This window comes from Peromyscus leucopus, chromosome 15 (assembly GCF_004664715.2).
Source record: "Peromyscus leucopus breed LL Stock chromosome 15, UCI_PerLeu_2.1, whole genome shotgun sequence".
NCBI classification, from domain to species: Eukaryota; Metazoa; Chordata; class Mammalia; order Rodentia; family Cricetidae; genus Peromyscus; species Peromyscus leucopus.
In genome coordinates, this window is record NC_051076.1 from 54080827 (window position 1) to 54095151 (window position 14325).

At 41.1% G+C, this 14325-nt stretch overlaps 1 protein-coding gene across 8 annotated transcripts in view; it reads left to right on the forward strand.

Annotated features, from left to right (window-relative positions):
- Positions 1-14325, forward strand: part of Ppp1r12b (protein phosphatase 1 regulatory subunit 12B) — a 216566-nt gene that overhangs the window by 66997 nt on the left and 135244 nt on the right. For 7 of the 8 annotated variants that reach the window (XR_005093025.1, XM_028876629.2, XM_028876626.2 and 4 more), the window contains 4 exons: positions 604-748; positions 2016-2090; positions 8023-8102; positions 8728-8867. Coding sequence is in view for 7 of the 8 variants with exons in the window: in XM_028876629.2 (XP_028732462.1) it covers positions 604-748; positions 2016-2090; positions 8023-8102; positions 8728-8867 (440 nt within the window). In the remaining variant the exon portion in view is untranslated. The remainder of the gene's footprint in view (positions 1-603; positions 749-2015; positions 2091-8022; positions 8103-8727; positions 8868-14325) is intronic. The other variant, XM_037211393.1, reaches the window with a different exon arrangement.

Sequence of the window (14325 nt, forward strand, 5' to 3'; positions counted from 1 at the left end):
CCTCTTGTAACAAACACTACGAATAAAGCAATATTAGGGATTAAAAAGCTTATTGCCTTCTATGTCCTGATGGCAGTCCATCCCCGGGGAAGGACGTCAGGACAGCGGCTCAAGCGGAGCAGAGGCAGGAGGAAAGCTGCTTGCTGTCTTGCTTCCTCTAGCTTGCTCAGCTGCTTGGCTTATATAGTTCAGACCCGCCTGCCTAGAGATGGCACTGTCCACAGTGGGTTGGGCCTCCCCCATCATTAGCAATTACGAAAATGCCCCACAGGCATGTTTATAGGCCAGTCTGGTAGAGGCAGTTCTTTAGTTGAGGTTCTCTCTTCCTAGGTAATCCATGTTTATGTCAAGTTGACAGAAACTAGCCAGCACAGTGTATCATGGAAATGTGTCGAGAATGCCATATGTATAATCTTACGGAGAGGTTCAGTAAAGATGGTAATTGGTGCTCAAAGCAGTAATATGAATTGCAGGCTGTTCCTTAGAGGAATCACGGGATATCTGGAGGTTATCCTGCAACTGAAGTATTCGTGGAGTGAGAGCTTATTTAGTAGAAAACTATAAAATCAAGGGCATAAATGTGCTTTTTGGGTTCCCTTCTAGACTTTTAATTCAGGCTGGCTATGAGCTCAATGTCCAGGACCATGATGGCTGGACTCCTCTTCATGCTGCCGCACACTGGGGAGTGAAAGAGGCCTGTTCCATCCTGGCAGAAGCTCTCTGTGACATGGATATCCGGAACAAACTGGTTAGTGAGCCTGACCCTCTCGAAGGGCAGGGAGATCAGGTGCCTGGGCCTGGCGTGGCTGCAAGGCTCCGCTGAGACCCAGCTGGCGGTTCAGGGTGCGCGTCACTGTAGCTGTGCTGTCTGCCGCCGCCGCCTCGCCTCGCTGCTCGTTATCGGTCAAGTACAAGTCCACCAGCCGTGTCATCTGGTTCTGCTTGTGTCGAGGCCCCTAAAACAAAAGGAAATGAAAAGAGATAGTTGCTCTTGACAACAAATGAACTTGGAGAACCTAACTGTCCTGTCTGTGGTGAGACAGGAAGGATTTTACTCTCTTTTCAACCCAGTCTTTGAGCAGCCGAGCTCTCTGCACATGGAGTCATTCAAGAACATCACTGATGGCAAAGGTTGTTCAGTTTTGACTGAAAGCAGTCCTCACTCTCACTCCAAACACCTTAGAAGCCCTGGGACTCTTATCCCACATCGCTTGATTTTTCTAGAATCCAGACACATGGTTTTGTCTGTCTCGTATAACTCCTGAATCCAGGTCTCATTCTCAGACAATAGGTCAGAGCATGTACTGGTGTTTCCTAAAAGAAATAACCTTCCTGTCTTCCCTCCTCTATCTTAAAGGGAGCTCATTCCTATTGGTCTTCAGTGTGGCTGTGCCCCAAACTTTCCTTTGAGGCTTTAAAGGGCACTTAGTGAATTTGTCATCACAATAATACTTTAGAATAGAATTTATAAATAGGGATTCCCCTTGATTATGCAAAGAGGCCATAGCGTTAGAAAAAGTGCCACTGCAACATTTCCTCACTACCGTTGGACACAACAAACCCTGTGCTTAAACCATTTGCTGTTCCTTAAAGTGTCTCCTCTGTGATGTATGAAGGCATCTCAATGTAGAGCAGACAGATTAGGGAGCCGGCTATGGGCTGGGCATCTCTAACCCAAGTCTAACATCTGAAATGCTTGTGAGCTGAGACTTTGTGAGCTCTGATATGATACCCCAAGTGGAAAATTCCATACATGAATTTTTATCCATACCATAAAATATTATACAAAACCATCTTTAGGCTATATGTGAAATATAAATTGATTTTGTGTTTGTACTTGGGTCCTGGTCTCAAGATGAGCATATGCACGTCTGCTCCTAAGCATTTTGGATAAAGGACACTCAGCTTGTATCTAGGAGTAAAAGACAGCAAGTAAATAGAGAATAGTCCCTGGTGACATCACATGATTGCTGCTTCTGTTTTCTATCTGTCATGGTGCCCCTTTGTCCTGCTAGGGCCAGACGCCATTTGATGTGGCTGATGAAGGTCTTGTGGAGCACTTGGAGATGCTTCAGAAAAAGCAAACTGTGGTAAGTCTGGTTGATGCTTTCAAGGCTTTCTTAGCAGTTTATAGTTTACCCTGGGTATCTCTGTCTCTTGCTTCATTGCCATTGGTTCAGAGTTGAACCGGATGTATCTGCCTTTCACAGATGTTACTTGTTCCTTTCAGAAATTATCAACAGTCTGCTTAAAGAGACTAGGTTGTAAAGCTACTTAGCATGAAGTAGCCCACAGGCAGCTAGAAGTCGATTACAGAGAGGAACGAAGTCAGTAATACTGCAGGTGTCACGTGGTGTTGGACAGTACTTGGTTAGTGATTCGCATTTACTTCAGATGGATGAAACAGTCCTCTTCTCTCTCCTCCTTACTGTAAAACCTTCATTGATTTCATCTGCCTTTCTGCTTGGTGCTCTGCAGCAGAGCTACATATATGTGCTGTTCGTGAATGGAAAACCACCTCTGGTACACAGGTAAAGAGGGACCAACTCATTTTCTGCCAATGGGTAATTTGGACAGGGGAATAAAATTAGTGTAGGACAGAAAGAAAAAAAAGTACCAGCTTTCCTTAATTTTTTCTGCTTGCATATATTGCAGGGTATGTGAACCTAAGTTTAGGGCAAATGTGGGAAATAGAGTGGGTTTTGATTCAGAACTGTATAACTCAGAGATGTGACAGATCAATGTATCTAATGTGAGGAGTATTTGGCATCATGTCTGGACTATTGAAGCAGAACTCTTTTTTTTTTTTTTAATAGAAGAGCCCCTCCCCCATCCATGGTTTTTTTAAATTAAAGATTTATTTATTTATTATGTATACAGCATGTATGACCAGAGGAGGGCAACAGACCTTATTACAGATGGTTGTGAGCCAATATGTGGTTGCTGGGAATTGAACTCAGGACCTCTGGAAGAGCAGTCAGTGCTCTTAACCTCTAAGCCATTTCTCCAGCCCCAGAACTCTTTTTTTTTTTAAAGTAATTTATTTTATGTGCATCGATGTAAAGGTGTTGGATCACCTGGTACATGGCAGACAGTTGTGAGCTGCCATTGTGGGTGCTGGGAAGTCCTCTGGAAGAGCAGCTTAGCCATCTCTATGCCCTGAAGCAGAATTCTTGTTACTTTAAGGCTCATTTAGAAAGCCACGTACATGAAGCTCATTTGTTTTCTTTGCTGAGTATTTAGGATCAGCTAAGTGCTAGGACATTCCAAATTCAGTGTTAATGCTATTACCACAGCAGCATCCTTCCTTAGGCTAGAGCTCTGTTTTGCATAGTTAAATTTTTGTGTTTTTTGTAAAATTTTGTCCTCTAAAGTAATTTAGACTCACATAAAAATTGCCTAAATTTGCTAAATTGGATTGCTTGATTTCTTCAAATATGACAGTAGCTAGAAGTTTCTCCAGTCCTGCCTGGGCCCTGCAGTCCCGTGGCCTGCTTATAAAATAATCACACAGAGGCTTAATAATATTTAACTGCTTGGCCGTTAGCTCAGGCTAACTACTGACTAGCTCTTACACTTAAACTCAGCCCATTTCTGTTAATCTGTATGTCGCCATGTGTTCCATGGCTTTACCTGTGTGTTGTTACATGCTGCTCCCTGGACTGTGGACTAGTATCTCATGACTCGGCCTTCCTCTTCCCAGAATTTTCCTTGTCTGCTTATCCCACTTACCCTGCCTGGCTACTGGCCAATCAGTGTTTTATTAAACCAGTGTACAAAAACACTATCCCACAGCATTTCCCCTGTTCTGTTTAATTAAAAAGGAAAGTTTTAACTTTAACATAGTAAAATTATATATAACACAACAATTATCAAGCATGAATTACAGTATCTAGTCTATTTATATTTGGTAAATTCAAATAAAATATTCTGTTTATCTTATATTTGTGAGTCTAAGGTTTCATATCTAACTTCTCTTTTATCATGACTAAGGAAATTTTAACTATCTAGTCTTCAACTACATCAAAGACCTCAGAAGGATATAATATTACCTAAGTAAACAGGAAGTGCATTGTAAGCAACTTCCAAAAATCTAGAATGACAGAGACAGCTGGCTGCCTGGACAGTCATCCAAAGTTCTTCTGCAGTGTTGGGGCATCCATCTTCAGCCTGTAGGTCTAGTCTCTCAGTCACTTTTCTCTCTGTGTCTTAGAGAATGTCTGGCAGTTTCTTCTGTGAAGCAGGAACCTGAAGAACCATTTTGCCATGCAAAGTTCAGTGGTCACCTTCCTGTGGGTCCTGCATGTCCAGTTTATACAACATTTTGTTAAGCAGTCCAGGCAAGAATACTTTCTTGCCCAAATACCTATTTTTGCCAAGAAGAAGATAAACTCCATATGGAGTCTTCGATGCCCATCTTTCTCTTTGAAATAAACCAATGCTGCCAGGACCAGATATGTCTCACTGTCCAGAAAGTCTAAGTTTTTAAAACATTTTAAATGTCATATTTTGTAGGTCTTTGAAGTATTTGAAGATTGCCTACCTAATTGAATTATATCTATGTATACTTAGAAAATTTAACATGACTATAAGTTTGACTATCATAGAAGACTAATTATTAAACTGTATTTAATTATCCATTATAATTTAAATGAGTTACATAAACAAAATACTTTAAATGAGAGTAGAAATATATATATAAAGTATAGCAAAATCAGCTCTAAATTTGTGTCCATAAACTAAAATCCGTAGCAATGTAAAACATTTTAAACAAGTTGCTCTTTAAAAATAGATTCAATAATCTATCCTTTCATCCTATTGTATGTATATCATAGCACCCTTTTTTCTTTAGAAAGATATTGACTATGACCTATAACCATCTGTAACCAACAACCTAAACAAAGACAGACATCTATAATCCATTTTTTGGGAATGTGGGCATAGTTTTCTAGGCTGCTTCCTGCTAATAAAGGGCGCTGTATTCTTATGGGGATCCTGAGAAAATTAAGAACTATGGTCAAGTCCTGATGGGAGTAGTCTGTGAGGCTACATTGTCTGAGCCAGTTGCCTTGAAACCATTCTGGTTGTTGGATCATCTGGGCCATGGTGTCATTGGAGACCTTTTAGGGGGTCTTGGCTAGTCAAACCATATTTAGCCTGGAAGCAATCCATAGGTTCTCATCTTCTGTGGAAACAAAAGCAGAACCTCTTTTCCAAAGCAACATATCCTTAGGCATAAATTTCGAAATCAAGATATCTTTAAAATATATATTAATTTAACTCAGCAGCTTTTACACTCAAATATCTCTCTGCAGTTAAAAATCCCAAAGACAACATAATCCAGACTCTCTGTGTGATATCCATATTTTTTATATTACTTTTACTATCTCTTTCAAAGACTTTATTTTTTAAAACTATTTCTTTATATAACTGTCTATATTCCTTTTCCTCTCTCTTTCAAGCCTATGTACATTTTTACATAGACTGTAAACCATTTAGAGGTTTATTTAATCTGAATCTGATTTATTTGTGAATCTATTGTTTTAAACTGTAGAATGACTAGGACTTAAATAGCAGCTTTGGCTGCTATCTGCACCCACCTTAGCTTTCTAACATGGTGGAAATAATTTTCTGCTGATTCTGGGAGGCAGGGGATCTAAGCCTCTATCAAAGCAGTATGTAGCCCAGAAACTCCCCCTCCCTTTTTTTTTTATACTATCAAAAACTAAATCCACCACACAGTGCACTATGCGGATCACAGAAGCCACTGTGTATAGTAGCAGGAATCCGCCATGCTGTGCTCAAGCCCATATGCCATGAACCCACCATACTGTAGCCCAAGCCCGCAGGCTGTTGCATCTCTGTATTACAGCTTTCCTGAGAGACACAACTAGGAAGCTGCTCTTGGCTCCATTTTAGAACCCTTTTTTTAAAGCTTTCTCATGTTTTGAGTGGAAATTCTTGCGCCATGTCTGGGTGCCATTTGTAGCTGAAGGTTTTCCTGTGTCCCGCCCAGTCTGCAGCCACTCAGACCCAAGTAAACACACAGAGGCTTATATTAATTAAAACTGCTCAGCCATTAGCTCAGGCTTTCCACTGACTAGCTCTTACACTTAAACTCAGCCCATTTCTGTTAATCTATATATTGCCATGTGTTCTGTGGCTTTACCTGTATGCCATTACATGCTACTCCCTGGATGGTGGGCTAGCATCTCCTGACTCAGTCTTCCTCTTCCCAGTATTCTCCTCGTCTGCTTATCCTGCCTATACTTCCTGCCTGGCTACTGGCCAATCAGCATTTCATTAAACCAACGTGCAAAAGCATTATTCCACAGCATATGATCTCATCATTCCTGGCCTTGAATGTTTATTTGTGCCTTTGAATTCGTTTATTCTTTTTTTTGGTGTGGGGGGCGGTTTCAAGACAGGGTTTCTCTGTGTAGTTTTGGTGCCTGTCCTGGATCTCGCTCTGTAGACCAGGCTGGTTTCGAACTCACAGAGATCTACTTGGCTCTGCCTTCCAAGTGCTGGGATTAAAGGCGTGAGCCACTGCCACCCAGCCGGATTCATTTCAAATTAAATTCTCTTTGGGTAGGTTCTTGTAGAAAGTGTAGGGTCTAGAAGAGTGAAGTGTTTTTCTGATACAGAAAGTTACAAGAGTTGGAGCCTGTATCAGTGTCTTTTCTATTGTAGTGATGAGTACCTGAGAGGAACTATGTAAGGGGAAGATTTATCTTGACTTCAGAGATTTCAGTCCACAGTCTGCGCTCTTTAACTAACATAATTGGGTTTGGAGCATAAATGGTATCTCCCCCAACCATTTGAATTCATTCCTTAGCCCAGGCTAGTCTGTGCTTGCAATCCTTCTGCCTCAGCCTCCCTAGTAACCGGTGTGATAGGCTTATACACCCAGCCCAGCTGTACCACATAACCTTACTATACTAAAGGGGATGGTGGTTCTCTTTGTTCTCTGCATAACTTTAGGCCCCAAGGACATAAGTATATTTTGTCTAGAGCACTGATTCTCGACCTTTCTAATGCTGCAACCCTTTAATACAGTTCCTCATATTGTGGTGACCACCAACCATAAAATTATTTCGTTGCTACTTCATAACTGAAATTTTGCTACTATTATGTTGAGAACTGCTGATCTAGAATATACATTTAAGTATCAGACCAATTCTAATAGCATACATCTAATAGAAGAAATAATAACTTATTTTCCATATAGTATTTGCCTGCAATTTTGTTAAAATTATTAACAACTTATTTTGGTATGTGGATCATAAAATTCTTCCCAGATTTCTTTTGTCTCTTTCTTTATCCTTTAGAAGCTAGGCTTTTTATTTTTTTCCTATTTGCTTTGATTTGAGATTTTGAAGGGACAATTTTCTTGACTTTCCAGGACCATGGTTTTACTTCTACTTTGGATAAAGATTTTCCTCTGTTAACTTTCTTCCAAGGAGACATGGTGTACAGTGATTATATGTTTGTCTTTTGTTTTTCAAGACAGGGTTTCTCTGTAGCTCTGGCTGTCCTGGAACTCACACTGTTGCTGTGGGATGTTTTCTATGCTGTGAATGTATTGCTCTGATTGGTTAATAAATAAAGTGCTGGTTGGCCATTAGCCAGGCAGAAAGTATAGGTGGGACAAAGAGAGAGGAGAATGCTGGGAACAGGAAGGCTGAGTCAGGAGACACTGCCAGCCGCCGCCGCCGCCATGACAAGCAACATGTAAAGATACCGGCTACACACTGTAGACCAGGCTGGCCTCGAACTCAGAGATCTGCCTCTCTCTGTCTCCCACGTGCTGAGATTAAAGGTGTGCACCACCACCACTCAGTGTGCTTGTCTTTTTCTTGGATTCCATTCTCCCTCTTTGATTTTGTCCTGTTTTTTAATTTTTAATTTTTTCAGAATGATGGTACCATTTTGGCACTTCTTGATACTATTGGTTTTTTTTTTTTTTTTTTTACAAATAGTCAACTTCTTTCCTTTTCTCTCTATTTTCTTAATTTCTAGCTTCGAAGTGAAAAGGAGACACGGAATAAGCTCATCGAGTCAGACCTGAACCGCAAGTTTCAGAGTGGACTCTTTAAGAAGTAAGATACAAGGAATTAGATGGGCTTGGTGTTCTGTGTGGGTGATCCTGGAGAATTTTGATGTTAAAACAAGATTCAGATGTGGAAATGTTTTGGGGTGAGGGGAGATGGCACTGATGTGGTGGAGAGCTGAGGATGAATGAATGTGCTTTACCCTGAGACACTGTATTGGCATCATCTCTTTTAGCCTTGCCTGGAGGTTCTTAGTCCTGCCCTCCCACTTCTTGTATTGGGTGTTTCCTCAGCTCAAGAATTTGTCCCTTTGTTTACCACTGTTTCAGTATCTAGCGAGGTTTCTGGGATGTAATAAAACTCAGTAAAGATTTGTTTGATGACTTCTAAAAATATTTATCTGCCCATTACCATCTTACCCTTATCATTCATGGTTCTCTTTTATCTGTATGTTGAATGGACAAAATATCATTGAGTCATGTTCTAAAATCAATAATAAGCCTTATATTGTTGAAAAGCCAAGGGTCCAAGAAAACATACAGGTATAAGAAAGATTTCCATGTTTTTACTGTTGCTTCTACATACAGATTTATAGACTTGTTCCTTTTATTAACCTGATTGTCAGTGAGCTTAAATGGTTTATCCTTTCTGAATTGCTTCCAAATTAATTTAGCAAGGAGAAGATGCTTTATGAGGAAGAGAGCCCCAAGTCCCAAGAAACAGAGGAAGAAAACAAGGACTCGAGCAGCTCCAGCTCAGAGGAAGAGGAAGGAGAAGATGAAGTTTCTGAATCAGAAACTGAGAAGGAGGCAGGTAATGCAAAGGCCCTTCATGTTCACTGCCTGTCAGGCTGCTCAGGCCTCACAGGCTTCCAGAGAGAGCTTGAAGTACAGTTCCCAGGAGATTGAGCTGCTGTTGACAGCATGCTTATAAACGCCTTGAGCTCAGTTAACATGTACCTTCCAGTCCTAGTGCAGCCATATGGTGAGGTGCATAGAGAGATCTTGCTGAGGGAATCAATTGTCCTACCCTGAGACTGACAGATGAGCCACAGTCTAGGAAGCCAGCATGCCGAGGCATGGGGCTCAGAGAGAGACTGAGGCCCCATGTTTTCAACACACTGGTAAAAACTTTCATTTAGTTATTGTGTCACTCTGATTCTGAAAACTGAATCCTAATTTACTTTCCTGTTTTGCAAACTTCTTTAGTTTCCAAGTGAGAGAATTTGTGAAAGAACAAATCAGACTTTTTATTACTCTCATTAATAATATATATATACATACATGTATCCTTCAGTGTCATGGGAGACTGGCTCAGGAGATAACCAAAATCCTTAGATGTGCAAGTCTCTGTGTGTTGGTACAATGTTTGCATAGAACTTGTGTGCACCTGCCGGTGTACTTCAAACCATCTCTCAGCTGCTTATATTGTCTGGTACAGTGTAAATAACGCCTATACTATATTGTTTAGGAAATGATGAAAATGTAAGGACACAGACCTGGAAAAAAAGAAAAAAACAAAAACTACATATATTTAGCACAAATGCAAGATCATAGTTTTTGTTTCCAAATTATTTTTAGTTTGTTGTAAGTTGAAGGACTGAGGCTGTGTGTCGGTGTTTGACTTTGCTGATAGTTTCTCTCAATCAGTGACAATACAGCTCTTCATGTCTTAATCTGAGGTTCATTGACTGCCATCAAAGGAAGTTAGATGCCATTAGTTTTATAGAGAAGGCAGATGTCAGATAAGTTTTCAGTAAAGGGGAATTGACTTTTTATTCATGGAGCCTTGGATTTCCTTTAAATTATTTATTATTTTTATGTATATGGGTGTTTTGCCTGATTGTCTGTGCACTACATGCGTGCAGTACTTGTAGAGGCCAGAAGACAGCATCGGTCTGGAACTGGAGTTACAGATGGTTGTGAGCTGCTGTGTGGGAGCTGGAAATGTTACCCAGCTTCTCTGGAAGAGCAGCCAGTGCTCCTGACTCTTTGTCCATCTCTGAAGCCACTTAAAATTTTTAAATTTTTTTCTATTATTAATCATTTGTAGTTTGCTGTGAATTTGCTTGTATTACACCCACCAAAAGTTACAAATGTGTATTTTTGTTATTTGTATTATTTACCGAGTACCCCCATAGTCTAGTCTTCACACAGTATCTGGAATTCATACTTGGTTTTGTTCTATGTTACATTTTGTTGTTGTTGTTGTTGTTGTTAGTCACTATGGTATTAAGAAAATGGGAGGGAGCTACCAAAACTGTTGCTATTGCTTCATGATTTATGCTCCTGCCTCAGGTCTTATTCCTTACAGGCTGTCTTGGTTTGTGTTACTATTGCTATGATTAAACACAGTGACCAAAAGCACGTTGGGGAGGAAAGGCTCTATTTGCCTTATGTTTCTCTACCCATTGTCCATCACTGAGGGAAGTCAGGACAGGAATTCAAACAGGGGGACCTGGATTCAGTAGCAGATGCAGAGGCTCTGGAGGGGTGCTGCTTACTGGCTTGTTCAGCCTGCTTCTTTTTTTTTTTTTTTTTAGATTTATTTATTATTTATACAGTATTCTGCCTGCATGTGTCCCTGCAGGCCAGAAGAGGGCACCAGATCTTATTACAGGTGGTTGTGAGCCACCATGTGGGAGCTGGGAATTGAACTCAGGACCTCTGGAAGAGCAGTCAGTGCTCTCAACCTCTAAGCCATCTCTCCAGCCCTCAGCCTGCTTCTTTATAGAATCCAGAACCACCAGCCCAGGGATGGCACCACCTACAATTGACTGGGACCTCCCCCCATTAACCACCAATTAAGAAAATGTACAAGAAGTTTGTCTATAGCTTGATCTTATGGAGGCATTTTTTTCTTTTTCTTTCTTTCTTTCTTTCTTTCTTTCTTTCTTTCTTTCTTTCTTTCTTTCTTTCTTTCTTTCTTTCTTTTCTTTTCTTTCTTTTCTTTCTTTCTTTCTTTCTTTCTTTTCTTTCTTTCTCTCTCTCTCTCTCTCTTGCTCTCTCTCTCTCCTATCTCTCTTCTTTTTTAACAGGGTTTCTCTGTGTTGCCTTGGCTGTCCTGGAACTCACTCTGTAGACCAGGCTGGTCTTAAACTCACAGAGATCTGCCTGCCTCTGCCTCCCAAGTGCTGGGATTAAAGGCATGCAGCACTGCCACCCCGCTGGAGGCATTTTCTTAATTGAGGTTCTCTCTTCTCAAATGATTTTAGTTTGCATCAAGTTTACATAAAACTATCCAGTGCACAGACTGCTGTTGGAATAAAATATTGACAACACCCTTATGATCAAAGTATACTTCTATTTAGCAATCTTCTATGGCCAGCGCCCTCATTTCATCTTTGCGTGCTGAGTTAGTCCCAAACCCTGTAGCCTAGCCTTCAAAGCCTCAGATATAGCTCCAACAGACATTTCCACTGCTCTACATAGGCAGAGCGTATTGTAGCTAAATTGGATTGCTTGGTTTCCTCAAATATGACCTCAGCATTCCTGGCCTTGAATGTTTATTTGTGCCTTCAAATTCATTTCAAACCATCATAAATACTTGTTGAGTGGGTTCTTTTAGAAAGTGTAGGGTCTAGAAGAGTGAAGTGTTTTTCTGATACAGGAAGATAGAAGAGTTGGAGCCTGTATTAATGTCTTTCAGATTGTAGTGATGAGTACCTGAAAGGACTATGTAAGAGGGGATTTATTTTTGACTCACGTTTTAGAGATGTCAGTCCACGGTCAGCTGGCTCCATGTTTCAGGGCCTGTGATTAAGCAGAATGTCAGTGTCAGAGAGGTGTGGTAGAACAGAGATGCTCACATTGTAACATCCCAGAAGTAGAGACAGATAAGGGTGAGAATCAAGATACTCCCTGTTGTTTTTATATCTGCTGCACCATGACTACACCTGATTCTACCAGTGCCTCAGCTGCTGACTGCCTCTGCTCAGCCACCTCTATACTAAGGCCATGGGCTGGGAGAGCCTTGGCATCCCAACGCTGCCTCAGCCGCCTCCTCTTAGGGAGACCAGTATTGTTTTAACTAAGTCACTGCCCTTTTATTTTACCAGTAAAGACTCAGGAGCCAGATGCTGGAGTAAAAATCTGCTAGCTCAGAGAGGCAGAGAAAGCAGTGGAGCAACCTTCTCCCTCAGCCATTGTCTCAGAAAGAGAGCCTGTCCTACTCTGTCTGAAAACAAAACTCCTCCAACTGGATATTCCTTCCTTCTACTTCCTGTGCCTCTCTTTCTCGGACCTACCAGCTTCCCCCTCACACTCTGGGGTTGTTTCCAGTCACTGGTTGCTTGTGCTTCTCTACCTATGGTTGATTTTATTTAGTTAACGCAATCTCGGGGTTCACAGTATGATCAAATACCCTGCAACAACTCCCAGTGACCTACTTACCTCCTACCATCTCCTGAGAATGCCACCAAATTATGCATTATCATCAGTGAAGTCAGAGCCCTTATGATCCAATCATCTCTCAGTGAGTATAGACACTAACTAGGGACTAAGTCTTCAGTACTTGAACCTAGACCTGTGATGGTTATCTTATCAACTTGATGGGATCTAGAATCACCTTGGAGACAAATTTCTGGTCATGTCTGTGAAGGACTTTCTAGATTAGGCTATAATCGGGGTGGGAAGATACCCCATAAATTTGGGTGGCACTATTCCGTAGATTGGGTTCCCAGGCTACATGAAGTGGGGGGAGGGCAGAGGCTAGCTGAGCACAAGCATTTGTCTGACTGCAGACTTGATGTGGCCAACCACCTCTCCTCCTGACTACTCCACCTTTCCTTCCATAGTGGACCGTAGATCCTAGACCTGTGGGCCACACCGCCTTCCTTAGGTTGCTTTTGTTAGAAGATAGCAACTAGTACAAGCCCCTTTCTGTGTTTTCCTGCCTGTGCTTTTCACTCCATTTCTGTCTCTATAGCACTGTGCACTTGCTTCTGCTCTAGTACCTACCAGTGTCTCAGGAACACTGACTTTAGTGTTATACTCAGGTTTCAGCATACAGCCCATTCATATTCATTAAGTGGTTTTGTTGACTGTACCTAGTAGGAGAATAAAAGGCATTATATAAATAAAATGCATGTCATGTGAGAGAGGTAAATGCAATCAGTGGTCTTCACTAGTAGGAAAGATTAAACTTGTTCTTGGAATTACAATACAACTGTACATCTCTATAGTGCTTTTTACTTTGCGATACCCTTAAACAATTTTACTTAATCCCACAACCATACTTTAGAGCATACATTATTATCACTCTCTTTTTAGAGTAAGATAGTGACACTGTATGGCATTATGTGAACCAGGTTTCATAGCTAGCCAGTGGCACTGTTCACTGGGTAAAGAACTCAAAGTAGGAGGTGACAGTGGAAATTCTCTGTATAGAAATAAAAGATAAAAACTGTAGAAAAGGGGAGCTGGAGAGATAGCTTAGCTGTTAAGAGCACTTGCTACTCTTGCAGAGGACCCAAATTCAGTTCCCAGTACTCATGGCAACAGCTCACAACTGTCTGTAACTCCAGTTTCTGGAGATCTGATGCTCTCTTCTCATTCAGTGGGCACCAGGTAGGCATGTGGCACACATACACATTTAGGATAAACACACATATAAAATAATTTTTGAAAACCCGTAGAGAAGTATGAGGTTCCCAAAGATTATAGAAGAGATATGAGAAAGAATCTCAGGGCATTCTGTGTTTCGAAATTGAGGTGATGTTAGTAAGGGAAACAAAGATATTTGACCAGGAGGTTGAGGAAAACCAGAGTCTGTATTTCTGCCTCAGAGAAGCCAGCAGTGATGAGCAGTAGTGTGCTGGGAGCTTGCAGGGACGATACAGCAATTAGGAAGTCACCAGTGACTAGAGAGCAGTTTCAGTGCCCTGGTGTGGGCAGAAGCTAGAGGGTTCTAGCAAACTCCCTACTCATTTCTGGAGTTCTTTGCCAGCTGAAATTTTACTCATGTCTCAGAGCTCAACTCAAATCAACCTTTATTACCTTACCATGTAGATACATGGGTTTCTTTCCTCTGTTGATTTAGTAGCTATTTGTTTGGAGCTCTTTTATATTAATTTTCTCATGCTACTTAATATTTAAACTATTTCTGTTTTTTTTTTTCTCACCCATTCTGCTGTTCCCATAGACAAGCTTTGGATGCATTTGAATATTCTTTCGTGTTTTCTCCATCTTTGTGTGTGCATATGGCCTTCTGTGGGTAGGTGTTCATTAAACATGCTGGGCGAGTGCACGGAAGTGGGCTCACCTGAGCCTTT